Source organism: Pangasianodon hypophthalmus, chromosome 15 (assembly GCF_027358585.1).
Source record: "Pangasianodon hypophthalmus isolate fPanHyp1 chromosome 15, fPanHyp1.pri, whole genome shotgun sequence".
Lineage (NCBI taxonomy): Eukaryota > Metazoa > Chordata > Actinopteri > Siluriformes > Pangasiidae > Pangasianodon > Pangasianodon hypophthalmus.
In genome coordinates, this window is record NC_069724.1 from 20,528,344 (window position 1) to 20,550,008 (window position 21,665).

The 21,665-nt window shown below is 35.9% G+C and overlaps 2 protein-coding genes across 2 annotated transcripts; both read left to right on the plus strand.

Annotated features, from left to right (window-relative positions):
• Positions 1–315: 315 nt before the first annotated feature.
• Positions 316–8,691, plus strand: si:dkey-11o15.4 (C-type mannose receptor 2). The gene is made up of 12 exons (XM_053239993.1): positions 316–359; positions 997–1,025; positions 1,372–1,764; positions 1,874–2,236; positions 2,427–2,801; positions 2,889–3,263; positions 3,987–4,373; positions 4,468–4,818; positions 4,925–5,296; positions 6,946–7,315; positions 7,691–7,784; positions 8,355–8,691. Exons 1-12 carry the CDS (start codon positions 334–336, stop codon positions 8,433–8,435), a joined length of 3,216 nt encoding a protein of 1,071 aa, XP_053095968.1. The 5' UTR covers positions 316–333; the 3' UTR covers positions 8,436–8,691.
• Positions 8,692–10,346: 1,655 nt separating this feature from the next.
• Positions 10,347–18,258, plus strand: LOC113535735 (macrophage mannose receptor 1). Its single transcript, XM_034311321.2, has 13 exons — positions 10,347–10,402; positions 11,582–11,610; positions 11,900–12,292; positions 12,397–12,765; positions 12,864–13,238; positions 13,326–13,700; positions 14,517–14,897; positions 14,999–15,343; positions 15,433–15,798; positions 16,349–16,717; positions 16,926–16,937; positions 17,374–17,456; positions 17,660–18,258. The coding sequence occupies exons 1-13, from the start codon at positions 10,377–10,379 to the stop codon at positions 17,738–17,740; spliced, it is 3,204 nt and encodes a 1,067-aa protein (XP_034167212.2). The 5' UTR covers positions 10,347–10,376; the 3' UTR covers positions 17,741–18,258.
• The last annotated feature ends 3,407 nt before the right edge of the window (positions 18,259–21,665 follow it).

Here is a 21,665-nt window from a genome sequence, read left to right on the forward strand (position 1 = left end):
TGTTCAAAATACCTTTTTTTTTTTAGGTTTTAATATTTTCTTTTCTCTAAATGTTTCTAAATCTTTGTCCGTTTTCTTATAAATGACCTCAGCTCTGTTTGACTGCCAGTATTTATGAGGTATTAGATATTTAGTACTTTAATGGTCATGGACTCTTTCTCTTCATTTGACACCTTTATTGTGATGTTAATGTGTGCTGAGATGAAGAACCAGTTTGTTCACCTCCCACCAAATCCCTCCCACGTTCTATGAAACTTATACAGGCTTGCTCAGAATACTTATTCAGTTTTATTAGGGCAATGCTATCAATTGGTGGAAAGGAAAAGAGAGGACATGACACAAGGGCAAAAGACTATGAGGTATATCATTTTAAAAAAAAAGGAGACTTAATTGTACTATTTTCAGTAATAAGGCTAAAAAGTCGAAATGTTTATAATTTATGTAAAACATGTATTGCTGTATAATCATAATCATAATTCATAAGAACTAGGCTTTCAGATTTGCTGTACTTTACAGTAGTATGTTTTTTCCATATTATATTACAAGCTCAAAAGCCTAAACCACATCAAAATAACATAGAATAGATGCAATGTATAACATGCAAAGAGGAATATTTATATTATCAGTACTATTACTCTTACAACAACCTCATCAACTATTATTAACATTATTAAATACAATAAGAAGAATTCTTTGCTGTTTTCTTTCTATCTTCCATTTCTTTCTTTATTCTTGCTGCTCTTCTTTTCTTCTTTTTGTTATTATTATGACTTACACCTATAGTGCCCATGTCGCTGTCATGTACCATCCGTTCACGGGAAGTTGGCTTCAGAATTTATATTGGGATTGTTGCAGTTGCTTTTGCCCAAATAGATTGTTAGTGAAATATTCTGCACCAGCTCTTCATGCCATCTATAAAGCACATGTATTACTACTGCATGTATTCCTGCCATACTTCTGTTAACCATCAATTCTTTTTTTCTTGTATTTTGCCAGAGCCATGTTTCATCTTTTGCTGCTCTTAGGTCAGTGACCTAAAAATATATGTATGTGTGTATTATGGTACAACTTCAGTAACCCAAATAACTTCTCTTTGAGAGTTCATGATGTAGATTTAGTAATTGTGTGAAAAGTTTTCATGAACACACATATGTGTGTGTATATGTATATATATATATATATATATATATATATATGCATATATATGCCTATGATAACGTACAGTATATGTATTTAATTATAAGAAGAATATCTATAAGAATAATACACTTTAACATAGTTAAAACCTTCACATGTTGTTATATACTATGTATGTGTTATTATATCTCAAACTGTGTTTAATATGCAAAACTACCATTGTGTCTTAAACAGGGTTTTGCACTATTGGGGTCTGTCTCTCTCGTCAGTATCACTTCATTAAGGAGAATAAAACTTGGGCTGAAGCACAGAGATACTGCAGAGAGAATTATGTTGACTTAGCCAGTGTTGATAATGCTGAAGAAGAACTGGCTCTTATTAAAACAGTAGACATCAGGAACAACAGCCCAATCTGGCTTGGGCTGTATGATGATGTGAACAGCTGGAAATGGTCTCTGGATGATGATGATGCCTTCTACCAGGAGGGAGAGACAAGCTTTAGAAACTGGTATATAAAGAAACCCGAGACCTTGTATGAAAATAGATCGTGTACAGTCTTTTCAATTTTTGATGGAGTCTGGCAGGAGAATTATTGCTCTGTGATGCTTCCATTCCTTTGCTTTGATGGTGAGTATGGCAGATATTTCTATTTTTCATTAAAATGTTTTAGAAAAAAAAATGACTAATGTAGAGCACTTTCTCTTTAGTTGTTAAACATAGCAACTATGTCTTTTAGGGAGCGTAAATGCCAGTGAAATACATGTCGTGGTTAATCAGTACATGACCTGGACTGAAGCTCAGAGATACTGCAGAGAACATTACACAGATCTGACTAGTGTGAGGAACGAGAATGAGAACCAGAAGATAAGATCATTATTATATCATCATTTTGCTCATTATAACATTGTGTGGATCGGCCTGTACAGAACCAGGTCTTGGTCAGATAAAAGCAACTCCTCTTTCAGCAATTGGAAACCAGGACAACCAGATAATTATGGACTGAGAGAATACTGTACTGCTGTGTCATTTAATCATTCTGATTCTGGGAAATGGTTAGATGAAAACTGCAGTCAAACTTTCCCATTTCTCTGCTACAATGGTGAGTAAATTTCATTCTTGTTATAAACAAACCTTTCATATACAACCTGTACAGATAATCAGTATTACTTACATATAAAAATGGAAACCTATCTAAAAAAATGCTAGAAAATGCTAGAAACACCTATGTAATCTATCATTTTCCAACAGAAAGGATAAATATAACTGACATTTTTATTTTGCTTTTCTAGCAACATCATCAGCATCTTCCCATGTGTACCACTTTGTAAATGAAAGTAAGACCTGGCTGGATGCACAGAGGTACTGCCGAGAGAATCACACTGACCTGGCTACCATTGATAACATGGAGGAAATGAACGAGCTCCTTAACACAGTAAATGGCAGCTACTCAGGTTTAGCCTGGATTGGACTATATGATGATCTGGACAGCTGGAGATGGTCTCTGGATGATGATAGGTTCTACAAGGAAGGGGAGAAAATGTTCAGGGGGTGGTACCATCAACCTGATAACTACAATGGAAAAGAGCTGTGTGTTTATATCCGTTCTGATGGGAAATGGTCTGATGGAGATTGTAACGATTATAAGACTTTTGTCTGCTATGATGGTGAGAATATAGCGTGAATTAACTAGGATGAACTGTGTGAATTTTACTTTGTGTATTTTATTCAGCACAACATTTCCTCTATTACAGGAAGAAATGTAACAGAAGGTTACACCTGGGTTAACCAGGGCATGCGCTGGGCAGAAGCTCAGCATTACTGCAGACAGCATTACAAAGACCTGGCCAGTGTGAGGAATCAAGCAGATAATAAAAAAATCCTCAACCTCACAGGTGGCTCTGAAGCATGGATTGGCTTATACAGGACCAGACTCTGGTCAGACCAGCACAGTTCCACATATGAAAACTGGAGACCAGCCACCTCTTATATTACTGAACAACCAGACAATGGTTTTTATGTTCTTTGGGAACATGGCGATCAGCACTGCACTGCTGTATCACTCAGAGATGCAGGGCAGTGGACAGATGAGAACTGCTTAACCACAATCCCTTTTATCTGCTATAGCAGTGAGTTTATTTTTACACCTTTTCCCTTACACCAAGTATCTTAAATCTTATCCATAAATGGCCAGATTGGCATCATTTTTCACACAAAATAGGAAACACTTGCCATTCATTTGAAGATCAATGCCAGTCAATTAAAGTATAAATAGTTGTGGCATCTGCTTAGTTGGAATTAATGCCAGCCAATAATAATAATAATAATAATAATAATAATAATAATAATAATATAACATTTTCCTGATATTACACTTTTCATTTGAGGCACATCTCAAAGCATTAATCTTTATATATAGTCTAACTCACTAAATATCAAATACATTTTTCATATTCCTCAGTAATAACATTGAACTTTTCAGGCATATTTTGTAGTTTTTGGGGTGAAAAGTCAAAACAATAAAAAAAAATTCTACTGGTGAAATTTTTACTGGTGAAACACACACACTCACACACTGAGAATGTGCAATCATTCAACAGTTTTGATTAGTCCAAAACGGTTATGATTTGTTAGATAAACCAACATAATTCCATAAAATATGCACACTGATTTCCAGTTATGCCAATAAAACAACCTAAGGAAATCATTTTCAAGAATTCTAATACACCAGCTAACTGAATTTAATATAAATAGGTACAATATCAAAATACAAATTTTGCATGGATAATAATACTCATATGCATTGGATGTTGCAGGAAATATAATGATGCTATTCTTTTAATTGTTTAAAGAATTCTGCACAGGAACATTATGCACCCATCAGTATCACTTTGTCACTGGGAATAAGACCTGGACTGAAGCCCAGAGTTATTGCAGAGAGAATTACATCGATCTGGCCACCATTAATAACATGGAGGACATGAAAAGGCTGCTTGACACAGTATATGGCACCTATTCTGGTTTAGCCTGGATTGGACTGTATGATGATCTGAACAGTTGGAAATGGTCTCTGGATGATGATCTTTTCTACAAGGAGGGAGAGAGAAGCTTTCGAAACTGGTTTAAATACAAACAGAGGAACTGGTTTGGAAATAGTTTGTGTGTATACTATTCAGGTTTTGATGCAATATGGTGGGGAGCTTCTTGTTATGTCCCAATGGCATTCATCTGCTTTGATGGTGAGTACAGCAGTCCTACATATCTTACATACAAAAGAATTCATACTGTACACTTTCCCTCTAAATTGTTAAATATTACATTTGTCTATTATAGGGAGAGTAAATGCCAGTGAAAGTTATGTCCTTATTAATCAGTACATGAGCTGGACTGAAGCTCAGAGCTACTGCAGAGAGCATTACACAGACCTGATCAGTGTGAGGAACAAGATTGAGAACCAGAAGATAAGATCATTATTATATAATTATAATTACGGTAACAGTGTATGGATTGGTCTGTACAGTACGAAGTCTTGGTCAGATAAGAGCAACTCTTCGTTCAGCAACTGGTATCCAGGGCAACCTGATAATTATGGACAGAGAGAATACTGTACTGCTGTTTCCACTGAATCTGGGAAATGGTCAGATGAAAACTGCGGTCAAGCTTTTCCATTCTTTTGCTACAGTTGTGAGTAGATTCCTGTTTTATAATAAAATAAAAAAATATATATATCTTTCATTATTTAACTACAAAGTGTATAGTGTATAACTCACAATTGTGTTGCACTTTGTAGCAATGCCATCAATCTCTCATCAGTATCACTTTGTCAGTGAAAATAAGACCTGGACTGAAGCACAGAGATACTGCCGAGAGATTTACAGTGACCTGGCTACCATTGATAACATGGAAGAAATGAATAGTCTCCTTAACACAGTAAATGGCAGCTACTCAGGTTTAGCCTGGATTGGATTGTTTGATAATCTGGATGACTGGAGATGGTCTCTGGATGATGATGCTTTCTACAAGGAGGGTGAGCGAGAGTTCAGAGGATGGTACCAAGAACCCAATAACTACAATGGAAAAGAACTGTGTGTTTCCATGTACAACACAGGGGAATGGTTTGATCAGCGGTGCACTCAGAGACTGGGATTTGTGTGCTTTAACAGTAAGTGCAGAAAAAATATTTCTTACCTAACACTTTGTTCTATTTACTTATTTTTCCTTTTGATGGTATATGACCATATTTACAAGATAAGCCAAAAATATTTTTTCAGTAGGCAGCATAAGTGGGAATATTTGTTCTCGATCCTGCCAGATATTAGTTACCAGAAAATATAATGACTTACAGCCACACAACTGGCTGCACAGAAGACTGCTTCACGTTCACGGTTTTCTCAGTGTTATTTTCCTTGTCAGTGTCAATGTGGAAAATGCATCTGTTGAATTATTTATTTCAAAATCCATATTAGGACAATGATGTCAAAATTACTTCCCTAGAACTGGTTCACATATTTACTGAAATATTTACTGTAACTGAAGATGTCTGAAGCACAATATTTTAAAAGAAGAATACATAGATTTGTAAATGTTTATTCAAACTGATACCATCAGAATAAGGAAATGCTAATACAAAACATTCAGCATGGTGTCGCTCCAGCTAACGTTGCTGTCCCACAGCTCCAGGCTCCTGGTTTGATCCTGAGCTTGAGTTGCTGTCTGTGTGAAGTTTTCGAATGTTCCTCCCGTGAGGGTTTAGTCCAGATCCAATGGTTACCTCTCACCTTACAAAAACATACCTACTGACCTGTTTCAGTCACATGAACTTTTTCATAGGCAGCATATTTATGGCCATAATTTATGACAATCAGCAGGAAAACAATGGTGGAGAATTTAAAAAACATCCAAGAAGCATACAAAAAGCTTTGACCATACATTTTGATCCAGACCAAGCCCCAGGAAAGATATATACACACCTGAAATTAGCCCAGACATAGTCATATCTAACATTTGCAGACCTTAACATATCTCACAATTCATTTCTGTACACTGCTGAGAGTCTGAGGCCTAGTCATACTTTGTCACTGGATGGCTTTGGCAAAATGACGCTGTGGCATTTGAAAGATAAAAAAAATTCATCTCTGGTCAGGAAAAAAAAACAAAAAAACCCTATCATGCTTTTTAAACAGAAACAAAAGTTTGTGACATTAGTTTTGAGCTAAAACTAGCTAGTGAATGGTGAAGCCTAGGTAGAGATGACAAATGCTCGAATACTTTGTTTATCTTAGCATAAGTAGCTATAGTCACCTAGCTACAGTAATCATAAATAGCCATTGTAATTAGCCAGCAAACTTAGCCAATATAATGTGCTCATTACAAATAAAGGAGTGTTTTCTTGAGTTTTCTCATTTGAGTTCTATTAAACTTCTTCTTCTGTGATTGACATAATTGAATCAAATAGCAATATTTAATAAGGTATATCTCTATATCAAAATAAACAGTGTATATATATATATATATATATATATATATATATATATATATATATATATATATATATACACACACACATATATATATATAAGTTACAAGTACCATCCATTTAAATGCTAGTTTTTAGCTGATGCAATACAATTTACTACCATAAACTTTACCTTTACAAAAAAACATTGACTGGTATGGGAGATTCCTGAGGATTAGAAAACACTGGTCCATATACCTTAACAGCATACTCTATACATTATTCTTGTTAACATCTAGTATTATTAGTTTCCAAGGAAAATGAAAATATGACTATTACATTGCTCACTACCTCAGGTAAAAACAACACATATGTATGGATTTCTGAAAGAATGACGTGGGAAGAAGCTCAGAGTTTCTGCAGAGCCAAACACACCGACCTGGCCAGTGTGAGGAATGAGACTGAGCTTCAGCAGATACTGAGCATCACAGGTGGCTTTGAGGTATGGATAGGTCTCTATCGGAACCGATTATGGTCAGATCACAGCAACTCGACTTTCGCATACTGGAGACCAGAGATTCAAGCATACCCAATATCTGAACCTGATAATGGTTTGTATTCATATGGACTATCTGGAAATCAACACTGCACTGCTATGGATTATACTGGCAAATGGACTGATGAGAACTGCTTAGCCAGTTTCCCTTTCTTCTGCTACAGTGGTGAGTCTTTTCTGCATAATAATAAGAATTAAAAGCATATGTTTACACTGAAGAGAGTTCCACATGTTCATATAAATTCTAATTATGTCTTACTTTTACTTTTGCAGTATCCACTCCAGGTAAGGAGAAGCATGTTCTTAAACTTAAATATCTAATTTTTTGAAGTAGATTTAACATGCAACTGAGAAAATTGTAGTTTATAATTTTAATAACCAGTTAATGCTCAATAACAATGTATTTCCAAATATATACAACAAATAAGATTTTTTTTATATATACAACAAATAAGAACAGCTTTTTAGCTTAAAGCAATGCATATTGTGCAAGAAATTGCATATGTCAAGCATTATGTGATTGTGTTCATTCTATAATACTGTAGTTTTATCACAGATGCTGTGATAGGACTGCAGATGAAAATTAAAGTTAGGGGAAACATGCTGGACTCTCAGATTAAAGAACTGGTGTTGATGGAAGTGAGTAACCTTTCTGCTTTCATGCTTGTCTCCTATAAGGCAATTAATGTCATATTTAGTCTTTAGATAATGTCTAATAATAACTGAAACAAAACTCTAAGGAAATGTTGTCTAATGTTGTCTAATATAATGAACATTGCAGTTGAACTGGATGTGGCATATTTATGTGTGCTGATTTATTTATTTATAAACTCTCAGTGCAGTATTTACACTCACATTTATGTGCAATATCAGTGTGCAATATTTTAATGTGCAATACCGTCACACGTCACACTGGCAAGCTACACTATTCTCAACCAACCTGTACTTATGTGTATATACCCCTCTCCTTTTTTGTTTTGTGTTAGGATTTTTGCTTTTAGCACTATTTAAGCCATTTATGTACAGAATAGTTTTTAATCTACCTTGTTCTTGTGTGCATACTCTTTCTGTACTGTACCCCTGCTGTTGCTAAATGCAATTTCCCCACTGCGGGACAAATAAAGGAATATCTTACTCTTATCTTACTCTTACTTTATATATAAAGGAGCTTTACATTGCTTTTCTATGAATGATTCACTTTTTTGCCAGCTTCAGCAGGAATTGATCAGACTGGGGGTGTCAAGGAACTTCACTTTGCGAGTGAGAAGCATCCGTAAGATCAGCCCATGAAAAAGCATGAGAAAGGCATTCAGAAGGCATTCGGGGTCAGAATACTAAACTCGGAACCGTTCCAGGTTTTGTGCTGTTTTCTTCATTCATTTGTTTCGTTTGGGTCAAGTTTGCTGCATAGATTTTTTCATAAGATACCTATTAAAGTCTACATATGAAAATTGTGGATATACAGTACACATGTGTGTGTGTGTGTGTGTGTTGGAGATAAAATAATGCTGAAAGTAAAATGTATATTTTGTAAAACAACTTTATAAAGATGTTCGACCAGTTCTGTTTTTATAATAAATAATAAAAATGAGTTAATAAAGCATATCAAAGTAGAAGTGACAAGGTATTTTATTTCATTTTATAGGTCTTTTTTGGCTGTTTGCCAGAATTCATCCACTGTAACTACAATTTTATACTTAAACAAATAATTCATGGAAATTAAAGTCAGATTTTTACACTTAAGTAAAAATATGTAATATGTACCATGGACATAATTTCAATATGTAAAAGCTACATATTTTACTTAAGTGGAAATTGTGCCCTTAATTTAAACGTGTAGATCCATGTATTATTTTTTTAATGTGCATTTCTACCATTAAGAATCTAATTCCTTGTTTATTATTATAAATCAGTTAATATATGAGGTTTGAATGCTTATGTTTTTCTTAATTCCTAATTAAAATGCCAAATGAGGGTGCATAATTAAGAATGATTATTTAATAAAAATTTACATTGCATCACATACTGGTGCACCATCTGAGCCTCAACACCTACAATGCTCTCTAAAATTCTTCTATGTTTGCATCATTTAATAAAGACACATTGTTTCTCATATATTCACTCACGCATGTGCTCCTTTACATTATCTCTTCATTCCCTCTACACAAGGGTCGTTCCAAATCCCACTGGGAACTGGAGCTCTCGGCTTTACACATTATGTGTAAGGTGGTATGTTTGAGGTTGCCTGTGTTCTCTACATTAGTTTGACCAGAACATTCACTCTGAATGTCTCCAAAGCAAATCACAAGCAAGGCTGAAAAAAAAATGCTTTCTCATGCTTTGCCAGTGGTATGCTACCTGACATTATCATACTGGGTACACAGAAGAAGACTCTTGGACACACTTTGTGCTGCCTGTGGTAACAGCACCACATGCTATTTGTTGTAGTATTAGTTCCTCTTTAATTTTAAGACTCTAAAGACGTTAAGTACTTTTAAGGTTCACGTCACTTATTGTATTCACTTGTCTCATGTTTCATCCTCTTTAGTTTTTGTACCCTGTATTTTCTCATGCTTATTTCCTGTAATTCCAAGCCTTATTTTTTCCATTGTTCTCTGTCTGAGATTCCGTTCAACAATTTCCCAAGGTTCATTCTGTCTTTAAGTAGCAATATGGCTATAAAACTATATAAAAAAATACATAATGTATTAACGCATGTATTCTTGTCAGGTCTCCTTGCCGTCTTTCTTTTTTATTTACAAGAACCATGTTTTATTTTTGCTTTACAGTTAGTTTTACGTGTGTCCTATTACACATTCTGTTGGTGTATTATGTTACTACTTGAATAGCACAAAACAACAGTAAACAATGGACTTTTTTAAATATCAAGAAGCTGTACAGAATTAGTATGTCAGTATTACCTGAAATAGAAAAAAAAATAATAAATGGGGAACTTGACCCCAGTATCACTCAAGTACAGTTGTTCCTGTAAATGCAGGCCACCCTACTGCCAAATATTTTTGAGGAATTGGATATTTTGTAGTTTGATGGTCTTGGACTCTTTCTCTTCATTTGACACCTTTATTGTGATGTTAATTTTGAAGACTTAGGCTGGGCACGTCCCACAAAATCCCTCCCACATCCTAAGATACTTATACAGGCTTTTTTCAGAATACTTATTCAGTTTTATTAGGGCAATACAGCCAATTGGTGGAAAGGAAAGGAGAGGACATGGCACAAGGGCAGAATATTATGAGGTAAATAATTTTTAAAAAGGAGACTGAGATAATTGTACCATTTTCAGTAATAAGGCTAAAAAGTCTAAATTTTAATAATTTATGGAAAGCATGTATTGTTGCCATGTTTATCAACACCTTAGTCATATTTCATTAGAACTAGGCTTTCAGATTTGCTGTATTTTCAACAGTAGTATGTTTTTTCTGTATTATATTACAAGCTCAAAACCCTAAACCACATCAAACTAACACAGAAACAATGCAATGTATAACATGCAAAGAAGAATATTTATATTATCAATACTGGTAATACTCTTACAACAACTTCTTCAACTATTACAGACAATATTCATTACAATAATAAGTATTCTTTGCTGTCCTCTTGTCCTGTCTGTTTGTTCTTCTTGTTGTTCTTGCTTTTCTTCGTGTTCTTGCTCTTGTTCTTCTTCTTTCCTAGACCTACACGATATGGCCAAAAGTTTGTGGACACTGGACCATCACACTCGTATGTGCTTGTTGAACATCCCATTCCAGAATTAGTCCCCCTTTTGCTGTTATAATAACCTTTACTCTTCTGGGAAGGTCTTCCACTAGATTTTGGAGCGTGGCTGTGGGGATTTGCTCATTCAGCCACAAGTGAGGTCAGGCACTGATGTCAGGCGAGGAGGCCTGGGGCACAATCGGCATTCCAATTTATCCCAAAGGTCTTCAGTGGGGTTGAGGTCAGGGCTCTGTGCAGGCCACTCGAGTCCTTCCACACCAACCTTGGCAAACCATGTCTTCATGGACCTCGCTTTGTGCAAGGGGTACTGTCATGCTAGAAAAATGTATGGACCCCTTAGTTCCAGTGAAGAGCAATTGTAATGGTACTGTGTACAAAGACATTTTAGAAAATTTTGTGCTTCCAACTTTGTGGAAACAGTTTCGAGAAGGCTTACATATGGGTGTGATGAGCAGGTGTCCACTAAATTTTGGCCATATAGTGTTATAATGTCGCTGCCATGCACCATCTGATCATGGGGAATTTATATTGGAATTGATGCAGTTTCATTTGCCCAAATAGGTTTCGATTAAAATCTTCTTCACCAGCTCTTCATATGATATCAATAAAACACATTTACTACTACTACTACTACATGTATTCCTGTCATAGTTCATACTTCTGCTAACCATCAATTCTTTGATTATTTTTTTTTCCAGAGTCATGTTTCATCTTTCGCTGCTCTTAGGTCAGTAAACTAAAAAATATATGTATGTGTATCTGAACTTCAGTAACCCAAACAACTTGAAATCATCATTCTTCTTCTTCTTATCATTAAGAAATCATTATTATTATTCATTGCTACTACTACTACTACTGATGACTACTACCAACGATAATCATAATAATATTAATAATACACTTTAACATAGTTAACCTTCACATGTTGTTATATACTGTGTACTGTATACTGTATACATTATATTACTATTTCAAATAGTATTCAGAATGCATAACTACCATTGTGTCTTAAACAGGGTTTTGCACTACTGGGGTCTGTCTCTCTCGTCAGTATCACTTCATTAAGGAGAATAAAACTTGGGCTGAAGCACAGAGATACTGCAGAGAGAATTATGTTGACTTAGCCAGTGTTGATAATGCTGAAGAAGAACTGGCTCTTATTAAAACAGTAGACATCAGGAAGAACAGCCCAATCTGGCTTGGGCTGTATGATGATGTGAACAGCTGGAAATGGTCTCTGGATGATGATGATGCCTTCTACCAGGAGGGAGAGAGAACTTTTAGAAACTGGTATATACAGAAACCAAGCAATGAGGATGGAAAAAGTTTGTGTGCAGTATTCCCGAGTTTTAATAGAGTATGGCAGGAGAGTGATTGCTCTATGATGCATCCATTCATTTGTTTTGATGGTGAGTATGGCAGATTTATGTATTTTGTATTCAAATGCTTGAGAAACTAATATTGTAGAACACTTTCTCCATAAAATGTTATACAAAGTGACTATATCTTTTAGGGAGAATCAATGCCATTGAACGCTACGTCCCAGTTGTTCAGTACTTGAACTGGACTGAAGCTCAAAGATACTGCAGAGAGTATTACACTGATCTGACCAGTATAAGAAATGAGACTGAGAACCACAAGATAAGATTGTTATTATATAATAACAATTATTACTATTATTATAATGTTTTTTGGATCGGCCTGTACAGAACCAGGTCTTGGTCAGATAAAAGCAACTCCTCTTTCAGCATTTGGAAACCAGGACAACCAGATAATTATGGACTGAGAGAATACTGTACTGCTGTGTCATTTAATCATTCTGATTCTGGGAAATGGTTAGATGAAAACTGCAATCAAACTTTCCCATTTCTCTGCTACAATGGTGAGTAAATTTCATTCTTGTTATAAACAAACCTTTCATATACAACCTGTACAACAAAAAGGATAAATATAACTGGCATTTTTATTTTGCTTTTCTAGCAACATCATCAGCATCTTCCCATGTGTACCACTTTGTAAATGAAAGTAAGACCTGGCTGGATGCACAGAGGTACTGCCGAGAGAATCACACTGACCTGGCTACCATTGATAACATGGAGGAAATGAACGAGCTCCTTAACACAGTAAATGGCAGCTACTCAGGTTTAGCCTGGATTGGACTATATGATGATCTGGACAGCTGGAGATGGTCTCTGGATGATGATAGGTTCTACAAGGAAGGGGAGAAAATGTTCAGGGGGTGGTACCATCAACCTGATAACTACAATGGAAAAGAGCTGTGTGTTTATATCCGTTCTGATGGGAAATGGTCTGATGGAGATTGTAACGATTATAAGACTTTTGTCTGCTATGGTGGTGAGAGTATATCATGAATTAACTAGGATGAACTGTGTGAATTTTACTTTGTGTATTTTATTCAGCACAACATTTCCTCTATTACAGGAAGAAATGTAACAGAAGGTTACACCTGGGTTAACCAGGGCATGCGCTGGGCAGAAGCTCAGCATTACTGCAGACAGCATTACAAAGACCTGGCCAGTGTGAGGAATCAAGCAGATAATAAAAAAATCCTCAACCTCACAGGTGGCTCTGAAGCATGGATTGGCTTATACAGGACCAGACTCTGGTCAGACCAGCACAGTTCCACATATGAAAACTGGAGACCAGCCACCTCTTATATTACTGAACAACCAGACAATGGTTTTTATGTTCTTTGGGAACATGGCGATCAGCACTGCACTGCTGTATCACTCAGAGATGCAGGGCAGTGGACAGATGAGAACTGCTTAACCACAATCCCTTTTATCTGCTATAGCAGTGAGTTCATTTTATCTCGTATCCTTTACAGGTGTCTACAATGTAATCAGATTTTCATTTGGGCAAAATAGGAAACATCTAATATTAATTTGAAGATCAGGATTAGTCAATCAAACGAATGTAATTAGTTGCATCTGCTTGGTTGGTTTAAATATCTGCAGTCATACTGGCTCTTTGCAAAGACTAAAGGCTCCTTTAAATATTGCTATTTGTCAAACATTAAGCTTTGAGTCTAACAAACAATATTATAAAAAAAGAAAATAGAATGTCTAACAATGATAACTGCAATCATTTAGCCATTTTCAATCATATTTCTTAATTCCTCATGGTCTTCATACATCTTTTATACAAAGATTAGTGGGCTAATCCGTAGGGATTTTAATTAATGTAATATAAATACACACACACACATACACACACACACACACACACAGGGATTAAAAAATACACCAACATCATTCCTATATGTACACCAATTTCCAGTTATACCAAATAAAAGGAACACAAGGAGATCAATTTCAAAAACTCTAACGCACCAGTTAACTGCATTCAATAAAAACAGATACAGTGCAAAATATGCATGGATAACATCCATGAATCTTTTAACCTTTACTGCTGATTATTCTTTAAAGAAGCTTATATAATATTAATAAACATCATGGTTACTGTTTCATTTTTAAATTTTATTTGCAAAATATTTGCAATACACTGTACTGGAAACACTGGAAATATTATAGTACTATTCTGTTAATTGTTTGGAAAGAATTTTGCACAGGATCATTCTGCATCCTAACTAACATTGCTATTCTTCTTTAGCAATGTTATCAACATCCACTCGTCAGTATCACCTTGTCACTGAGAATAAGACCTGGACTGAAGCCCAGAGTTATTGCAGAGAGAATTACATCGATCTGGCCACCATTGATAACATGGAGGACATGGAAAGGCTGTTTGACACAGTACATGGCACCTATACTGGTTTAGCCTGGATTGGACTGTATGATGATCTGAACAGTTGGAAATGGTCTCTGGATGATGATCTTTTCTACAAGGAGGGAGAGAGAAGCTTTCGAAACTGGCACCTATACAAACCGAGCAATTGGTTTGGAAATATTTCGTGTGTATACTATTCAGTGTTTGATATGGTATGGAGGGAGGTCCCTTGTTATTACACAATGCCATTCATTTGCTTTGATGGTGAGCACAGCAGTTATACATATCCTAAATGAAATGCTTTGGAAACAAATCAGTATAGTACACTATCTCTCTGAATTGTTATATATTACTGTTTGTTTTAGGAAGGGGAAATGAGAGTGAAAGGTATATCCCTGTTTATCAGTACATGAGCTGGACTGAAGCTCAGAGCTACTGCAGAGAGCATTACACAGACCTGATCAGTGTGAGGAACAAGATTGAGAACCAGAGGATAAAATCATTATTACATGGCCATTTTAGCAATGTATGGATTGGCCTATACAGAACAAGGTCTTGGTCAGATAAGAACAACTCCTATTTCAGCAATTGGACTCCAGGACAGCCAGATAATTACGGACAGAGTGCTTACTGTACTGCTGTTTCTACTGAGGCTGGGACATGGACGGATGAAAACTGTGGTCAAACCCTTCCATTCTTCTGCTACAGGAGTGAGTAGATTTCTGTTTTGTAATAAAAAAAGTTGTTTTTTAAACTCTAAACTGTATAGTGTATAATTAATTTTGTTATGCTTCTCTAGCAACGTCATTAATCTCTCATCAGTATCACTTTGTTAATGAAAATAAGACCTGGACTGAAGCACAGAGATACTGCCGACAGAATTACTCGGACCTGGCCAGCATCGGTAACATGGAAGAAATGAACGCACTCCTTAACACAGTAAACGGCAGCTACTCAGGTTTAGCCTGGATTGGATTGTATAGTGACAGCTGGAGATGGTCTCTGGATGATGATGCTTTCTATAAGGAGGGTGAGCGAGAGTTCAGAGGATGGTACCAAGAACCTAATAACTACAATGGAAAAGAACTGTGTGTTTCCATGCACTACACGGGGGAATGGTTTGATCGGCAGTGTGCACAGACATTGGGATTTGTTTGCTATAATGGTAAGTGCAGAAAATATTTACCATTTAACACATGGTTCTGTTTATATTATGCTTCATGTTGAAGTTTTTCTTGAATTTAGTTTCCTTGTCAGGCTTAATGAGAAAATGCACCTGTTGAGCTAAAAAAAAACATATTAGGACAGTGATATTAAAATTACTTAACATTACTTAAAGCTAGTGCTTAATCCAGTATGTTTTTTTAGATGAATGTATATTCAAAATTGCATTTTATAATATCGATGTTTATTTAAATGATCAACAAATATTGTAAAATTACAACTAGAGAATTTAACTATTTTTCATAAAAATTCATTTAAAGGCTAGTTGATGCAATGCCATTTTACTGCCATTAAACCTTACCTTTGAGAGAACAGTGAAAACAAATTTTTACTTTTTTTGTGAACAGTAGAGTTCACAATGTTTTGCTCTCATCCAGGTATCAGAGATTCTTGAGGATTAGAAAACATTGGTTTGAAAACACAAACCAGCTGTCATTTTGGCATTTATCAGGCAAATGGAGATGTTACTAATACATTAATCTCAACCTCAGGTCCAATCAACACATATGTGTGGATTTCTGAGAGAATGACCTGGGAAGAAGCTCAGAGTTTCTGCAGAGCCAAACACACTGACCTGGCCAGTGTGAGGAATGAGACTGAGCTTCAGATTATACTGAGCGTCATGCATGGTGACTATGAGGTATGGATAGGTCTATATAGGAGCCGACTATGGTCAGATCACAGCAACTCGACTTTTACATACTGGAGACCAGAGATTCAAGCATACCCAATATCTGAACCTGATAATGGTTTGCTTTCATTTGGACAACACGAAGAGCAACACTGCACTGCTATGGATTATACTGGCAAATGGACTGATGAGAACTGCTTAGCCAGTTTCCCTTTCTTCTGCTACAGTGGTGAGTTCATCTCTTTTCTGAGAAATAATACAAATTTAAAATATTTCTTATTTAATGTAAGAATATACTGTATATTATAGTCTTCTGACTGTACTAACAGCTGAATGGTCAAACCTGCTATAAAGATTTTACCATAGCAATGTTTGCACTGAAGAGAGAGTTCCACATGTTCTTCATATGCTTATTATGTCTTCTTTCTACTCTTTAGCATCCACTCCAGGTAAGGAAAAGCATGTCTTCAAACTTTGATATAAATATCTACTTTTTTTTTAATCTAACATGGTAGGTTTAACATTAAACTGAGAAAATTTTAAGTGTAAAGGTGCCTCACACCTCTGGGGTTGGGGGTTCGAATGTGTAGGCTGATTGGCTTTTCCAAATTGTCCACAGTGTGTGAATGTGTGTGAATGTGTGTGTGATTATAATACCCTGCGATGAGTTGGCACCCTGTCTAGGGTGTTCCCTGCCTTATGCCCCGAGTTCTCTGGGATAGGCTCCAGGCTCCCCCGTGACCCTGTGTAGGATAAGTGGAATGGAAGATGGATGGATGGATGGATAACTTTTAAGCTTAAAGCAATGCATATTGTGCAAAAAAACTGCATATGTCCATCATGGTGTGATTGTGTTCATTCTATAATACAGTACTTTATTCACAGGTGCTGTGATCGGACTGCAAATGAAAATTAAGGTTAGAGGAAACATGCTGGACTCTCAGATTAAAGATCTGGTGTTGATGCAAGTGAGTAACTTTTCTGCCTTTTCTTCATCTAATGCAGCCAGTTAATGCCATTTTTACTCTATAGACAACATCTAGTAATATTTGTAAGAAATGCCTAAGGAAGTATCAGTTGTCTAACATAATGAACACTGCAGTTCATTTCATTCCATTATATTTATAAGGTGATTTTATATGAACAGTTCAACAATTCACATTTTTTTCAGTTTCAACAAGAATTGATCAGACTGGGGATGTCAAGGAACTTCAAACTGAGAGTGAGAAACATGCATAAGATCAGCCCGTGAAAGAGGAAATATACCTCACTGGTTACAGGTTTTGGTCTGATTTATCATTTATTCTTCCTTCATTCCTGCCTTCCTTCTGTAGTTCATTCATCCATCGTTTCTTTGTAAGTGGGTGAGAAATGCTGTATACATGTTTTCAGTAGAGACCTGTTAAAATAAAATAAAATAAAATTACATACAGTACATGCTCTAAATAAATAAAACTCAATAAAATGCAGATTCATTTCAAATGAAATGCTTGTTACAAAAAAAAAATCAAAATTTTAAATGTATGTTTATGTGTTGGGGATTCAAAAATATATAATCATTTTGTAAAGACTTTTGAGCACTTTTTCTTCAGATTTAATAAAGCATATCAAAGGTTTGGTTATACGATATATTATAAGAGGCAATATGTGTCTATTATTTGCATTTTGACTACTTGTAGTTTTGTAATTTATGTATTTTTCATTGTATGTACTTGAAGACCTTTTGATTAAACACACTGAATAAAAGACTGGGAATGGTTTTTCAATCTAGCCTATGTGTTGTGTGGAGTAAAGATTTTTGAAAGAATGTGGGAGGAATTTATGCTGTTCAAATATATTTTTTCTCAAACTGCTCTTAATTTTTCAAAATGATATTGCATTTGTTAACACACACACACACACACACACAATCTAGAACTTGCAATAACTACTTCTGATTTACTGCAAATACTGTTGTTCAGTTCCTTCTTCTATGTTCTCATAGAAAAAAGAACCCATCATCATGTTGTCATCATTTTGCATAGTAAATAACTGATATTATTTCATATCAGTATATATTAATTTTATTATTTAAGATAGACATTAATAAATGATTTATAAGCATGAATTCTTTGGGAATTCATCCTAGATAAACAGGGAATTGTCTCTACTTCAGAAAATTTGTAGTAATGTAATACAACTGGTTAAAAGATTATAAATATTATTTACATGGTTGCAAATGTTAAATGTAAATGTAAATTATTTCCACTTCAATTTGGGTACAGTAGTATCATTAATTAAGTGTCTTTTTGCCACTAATTATATTCAAATGGAAACAGCAGACTTAATTTTCCTTATCAAAGAACCCCAAGTAGACAAAAAAACACATTTATCCTTTTCTTCAATCTGATAATTATTGTGAGCTATCATTTATTTTCTAAATAATAATACATTATATCTATAAGTATACGTTTTTCACCATGGTTTACCAAGCCTGCAGTTTTACTTATGTAAAAATATGGGTATGATGACATAAGGTGGCAGGCAAAAGATATTTTCAAACGTATACCACAGTGCTGTTGAATTCTCGAATCTGATTGGTCAGAAGATCTATAGATCTGTTCTATAACAGCAGCTCTAACAGAGGTTGTAATTCAAATCACAGGTTTATTTTAATGCACTCATTCTTATGTCATCATCTCTATACTAACACCTCATTCACAGACACAACACATCTATATAAATCTAATGCTAATAATATATACATTAAAAATGTTGTTATTTAACAAAGAAAAATGTGTAATCATTAATATTAATAATCATAAATAACCTTTATGGAAGGAATCACTAGTGTCAGTGATAACTGGGGTAAGTTATAAAAGAAAGTCTTGTGTACACAACTATAGTTGGTTAAAAGGTATGACCTGATATTCACTAATAAATAAAATATTGTAACTGTTCATAAATTGCTGTGGTATAAGAGGGATATAACACTTCTGGATGTCCTATAACATCACATCCCACCTTGTTTTATTCCTTACTTGCAAACTCTGGGTTAGAGAGGATGTGGAATTACAACTGCAACGTTTGGTATAGATTAATGGTTAACCTGCTATTTACACTGCTAAATAAACTGTTAATAGGTAACTGAAATGCTACCCATTGTTTCTCTGGACAAGTACCGGTTTTACTGCTTGAGGTCTACATGCGTACTTATTCTGTTAGTAATACACTATATAGCCAAACGTTCATGGACACCTGACCATTAGACCCATATGTGAGCCTTCACCAAACTACTGCCATAACGTTGGAAGCACACAATTCTATAGGGTGTCTTTGTATGGTGTAGCATTACACTTTCCCTTCACTGGAACTAAGAGGCCCAAACATGTTCCAGCATAACAATGCCGTTGTGCACAAAGCGAGCTCCATGAAGACTTCCAGAACTTGAGCGTCCTGCACAGACCCCTGACCTCAACTCCACTGAACACCTTTGGGATGAAGTAGAATGTGACTGCACCCCAGACCTCCTCAACCAACATCAGTAACTGACCTCACTAATGCTCTTGTGGCTGAATGAGTAAATCCCCACAGCCATGCTCCAAAATCTAGTGGAAAGCCTTCCCAGAAGAGTGGAGGGTATTATAACAGCAAAGTGGGGACGAAGTGGGGACGGAGTGGGGACGGAGTCGTGGCCTAATGGATAGAGAGTCGGACTTGCAACCCGAAGGTGAACCTGAAGGTTGTGGGTTCGAGTCTCGGGTCCGGCAGGGATTGTAGGTGGGGGGAGTGAATGACCAGCGCTCTCTCCCACCCTCAATACCACGACTGAGGTGAGACCCTTGAGCAAGGCACCGAACCCCCAACTGCTCCCCGGGCGCCGCAGCAAAAAAGGCTGCCCACTGCTCCGGGTGTGTGTTCACGGTGTGTGTGTGTGATCACTACTGTGTGTGTGCACTTGGATGGGTTAAATGCAGAGCACAAATTCCTAGTATGGGTCACCATACTTGGCCACACTTCACTTCACTTCACTAAGTCTGTTTTAAAACAGTAAGGCCAGTTTGTTTCCATCCAGTATTCTTCAAATGCTTGGTTCGGTCCACTGAAATATTTCCTGGGTCTACCATTTGAGAACCCCTGCACTACATGTACTACCTAGTGGAAGAAGTGAAAATGACCTTACAGTTGTTATAATGTTTTGTAAACTATCAGGGGAGAATTGAGAAAGCCTGGGACCCTCATCATAGTGCCTTGTAGCAAGGTAGCACCCTTAACACCTTATCTGCTAATCTATATGCTTAGATTATATCCTGCAGCTTTAAATAAGCATCAGCCTGTTTAATAAGTGTGAAAATATTAGTGTATTGTTTGTCGTTCTGCTGAGTGTCTGTCTAGCAGGTTAGTGCAGGGTGCCATTGCATGTGTCCGTATGGTTTGAGTGAACTCAATTAGGGGTAAGGTAGACAACCTCACAAGGAGGAGAAGGAGAAAGTAGCTGGGCATAAAGGATTTAATAATGCCTGTTGCTATGAAATTGCCTCAATGCTAAATCCTGCCGTTCTATTTTCAAGAGATGGTGTGCTATTTATCGTAATTTCATACTACACTCCACTACATGAGCTCTTCAATTTGCTCTATGAGTGGATCTGTGTGGAGGTAGGTAACAAATAAATGTTTTCTGCTCGCTCAAATCAATAGAACTGTAAAAAATATGCAATAGAACATAAGATTCTGGCAGAATCCAGCTGCATCAAATGGATTCTGTTTGTTTGCCTGCATCACATTATTAAATGACTTATTCACCATTTTTTCCCCAAAAATACAAAGAATCCTTGAGTGGGTTTGCAAATGTCTATGTATTTTGGAATTATAATAGATGATGTAGTTTACTGTTACATCAAGGCCAAACAAATTAACTAATAATTGATGAATGAGTTGTTGAAAATTTAAATGAAAATTAATATGAGTTTTATTTTCAATCATAGTTTTTCATTCATAAATCTTAAGGAAACGCTTTATCCTGGTCAGGGCTGCAGTGGATCCGGGACCACTGGGCGCGAAATGGGAATACACTCTGGATGGGATGCCAGTATTTGCAAATTCATATTAGCAAATTAATATTAATTAAGGTAGAATTAATATTTGCCTATTTTAAAAATCATTTTAGCAGCTGTAACTAGCTATGTCGTAACATAAAG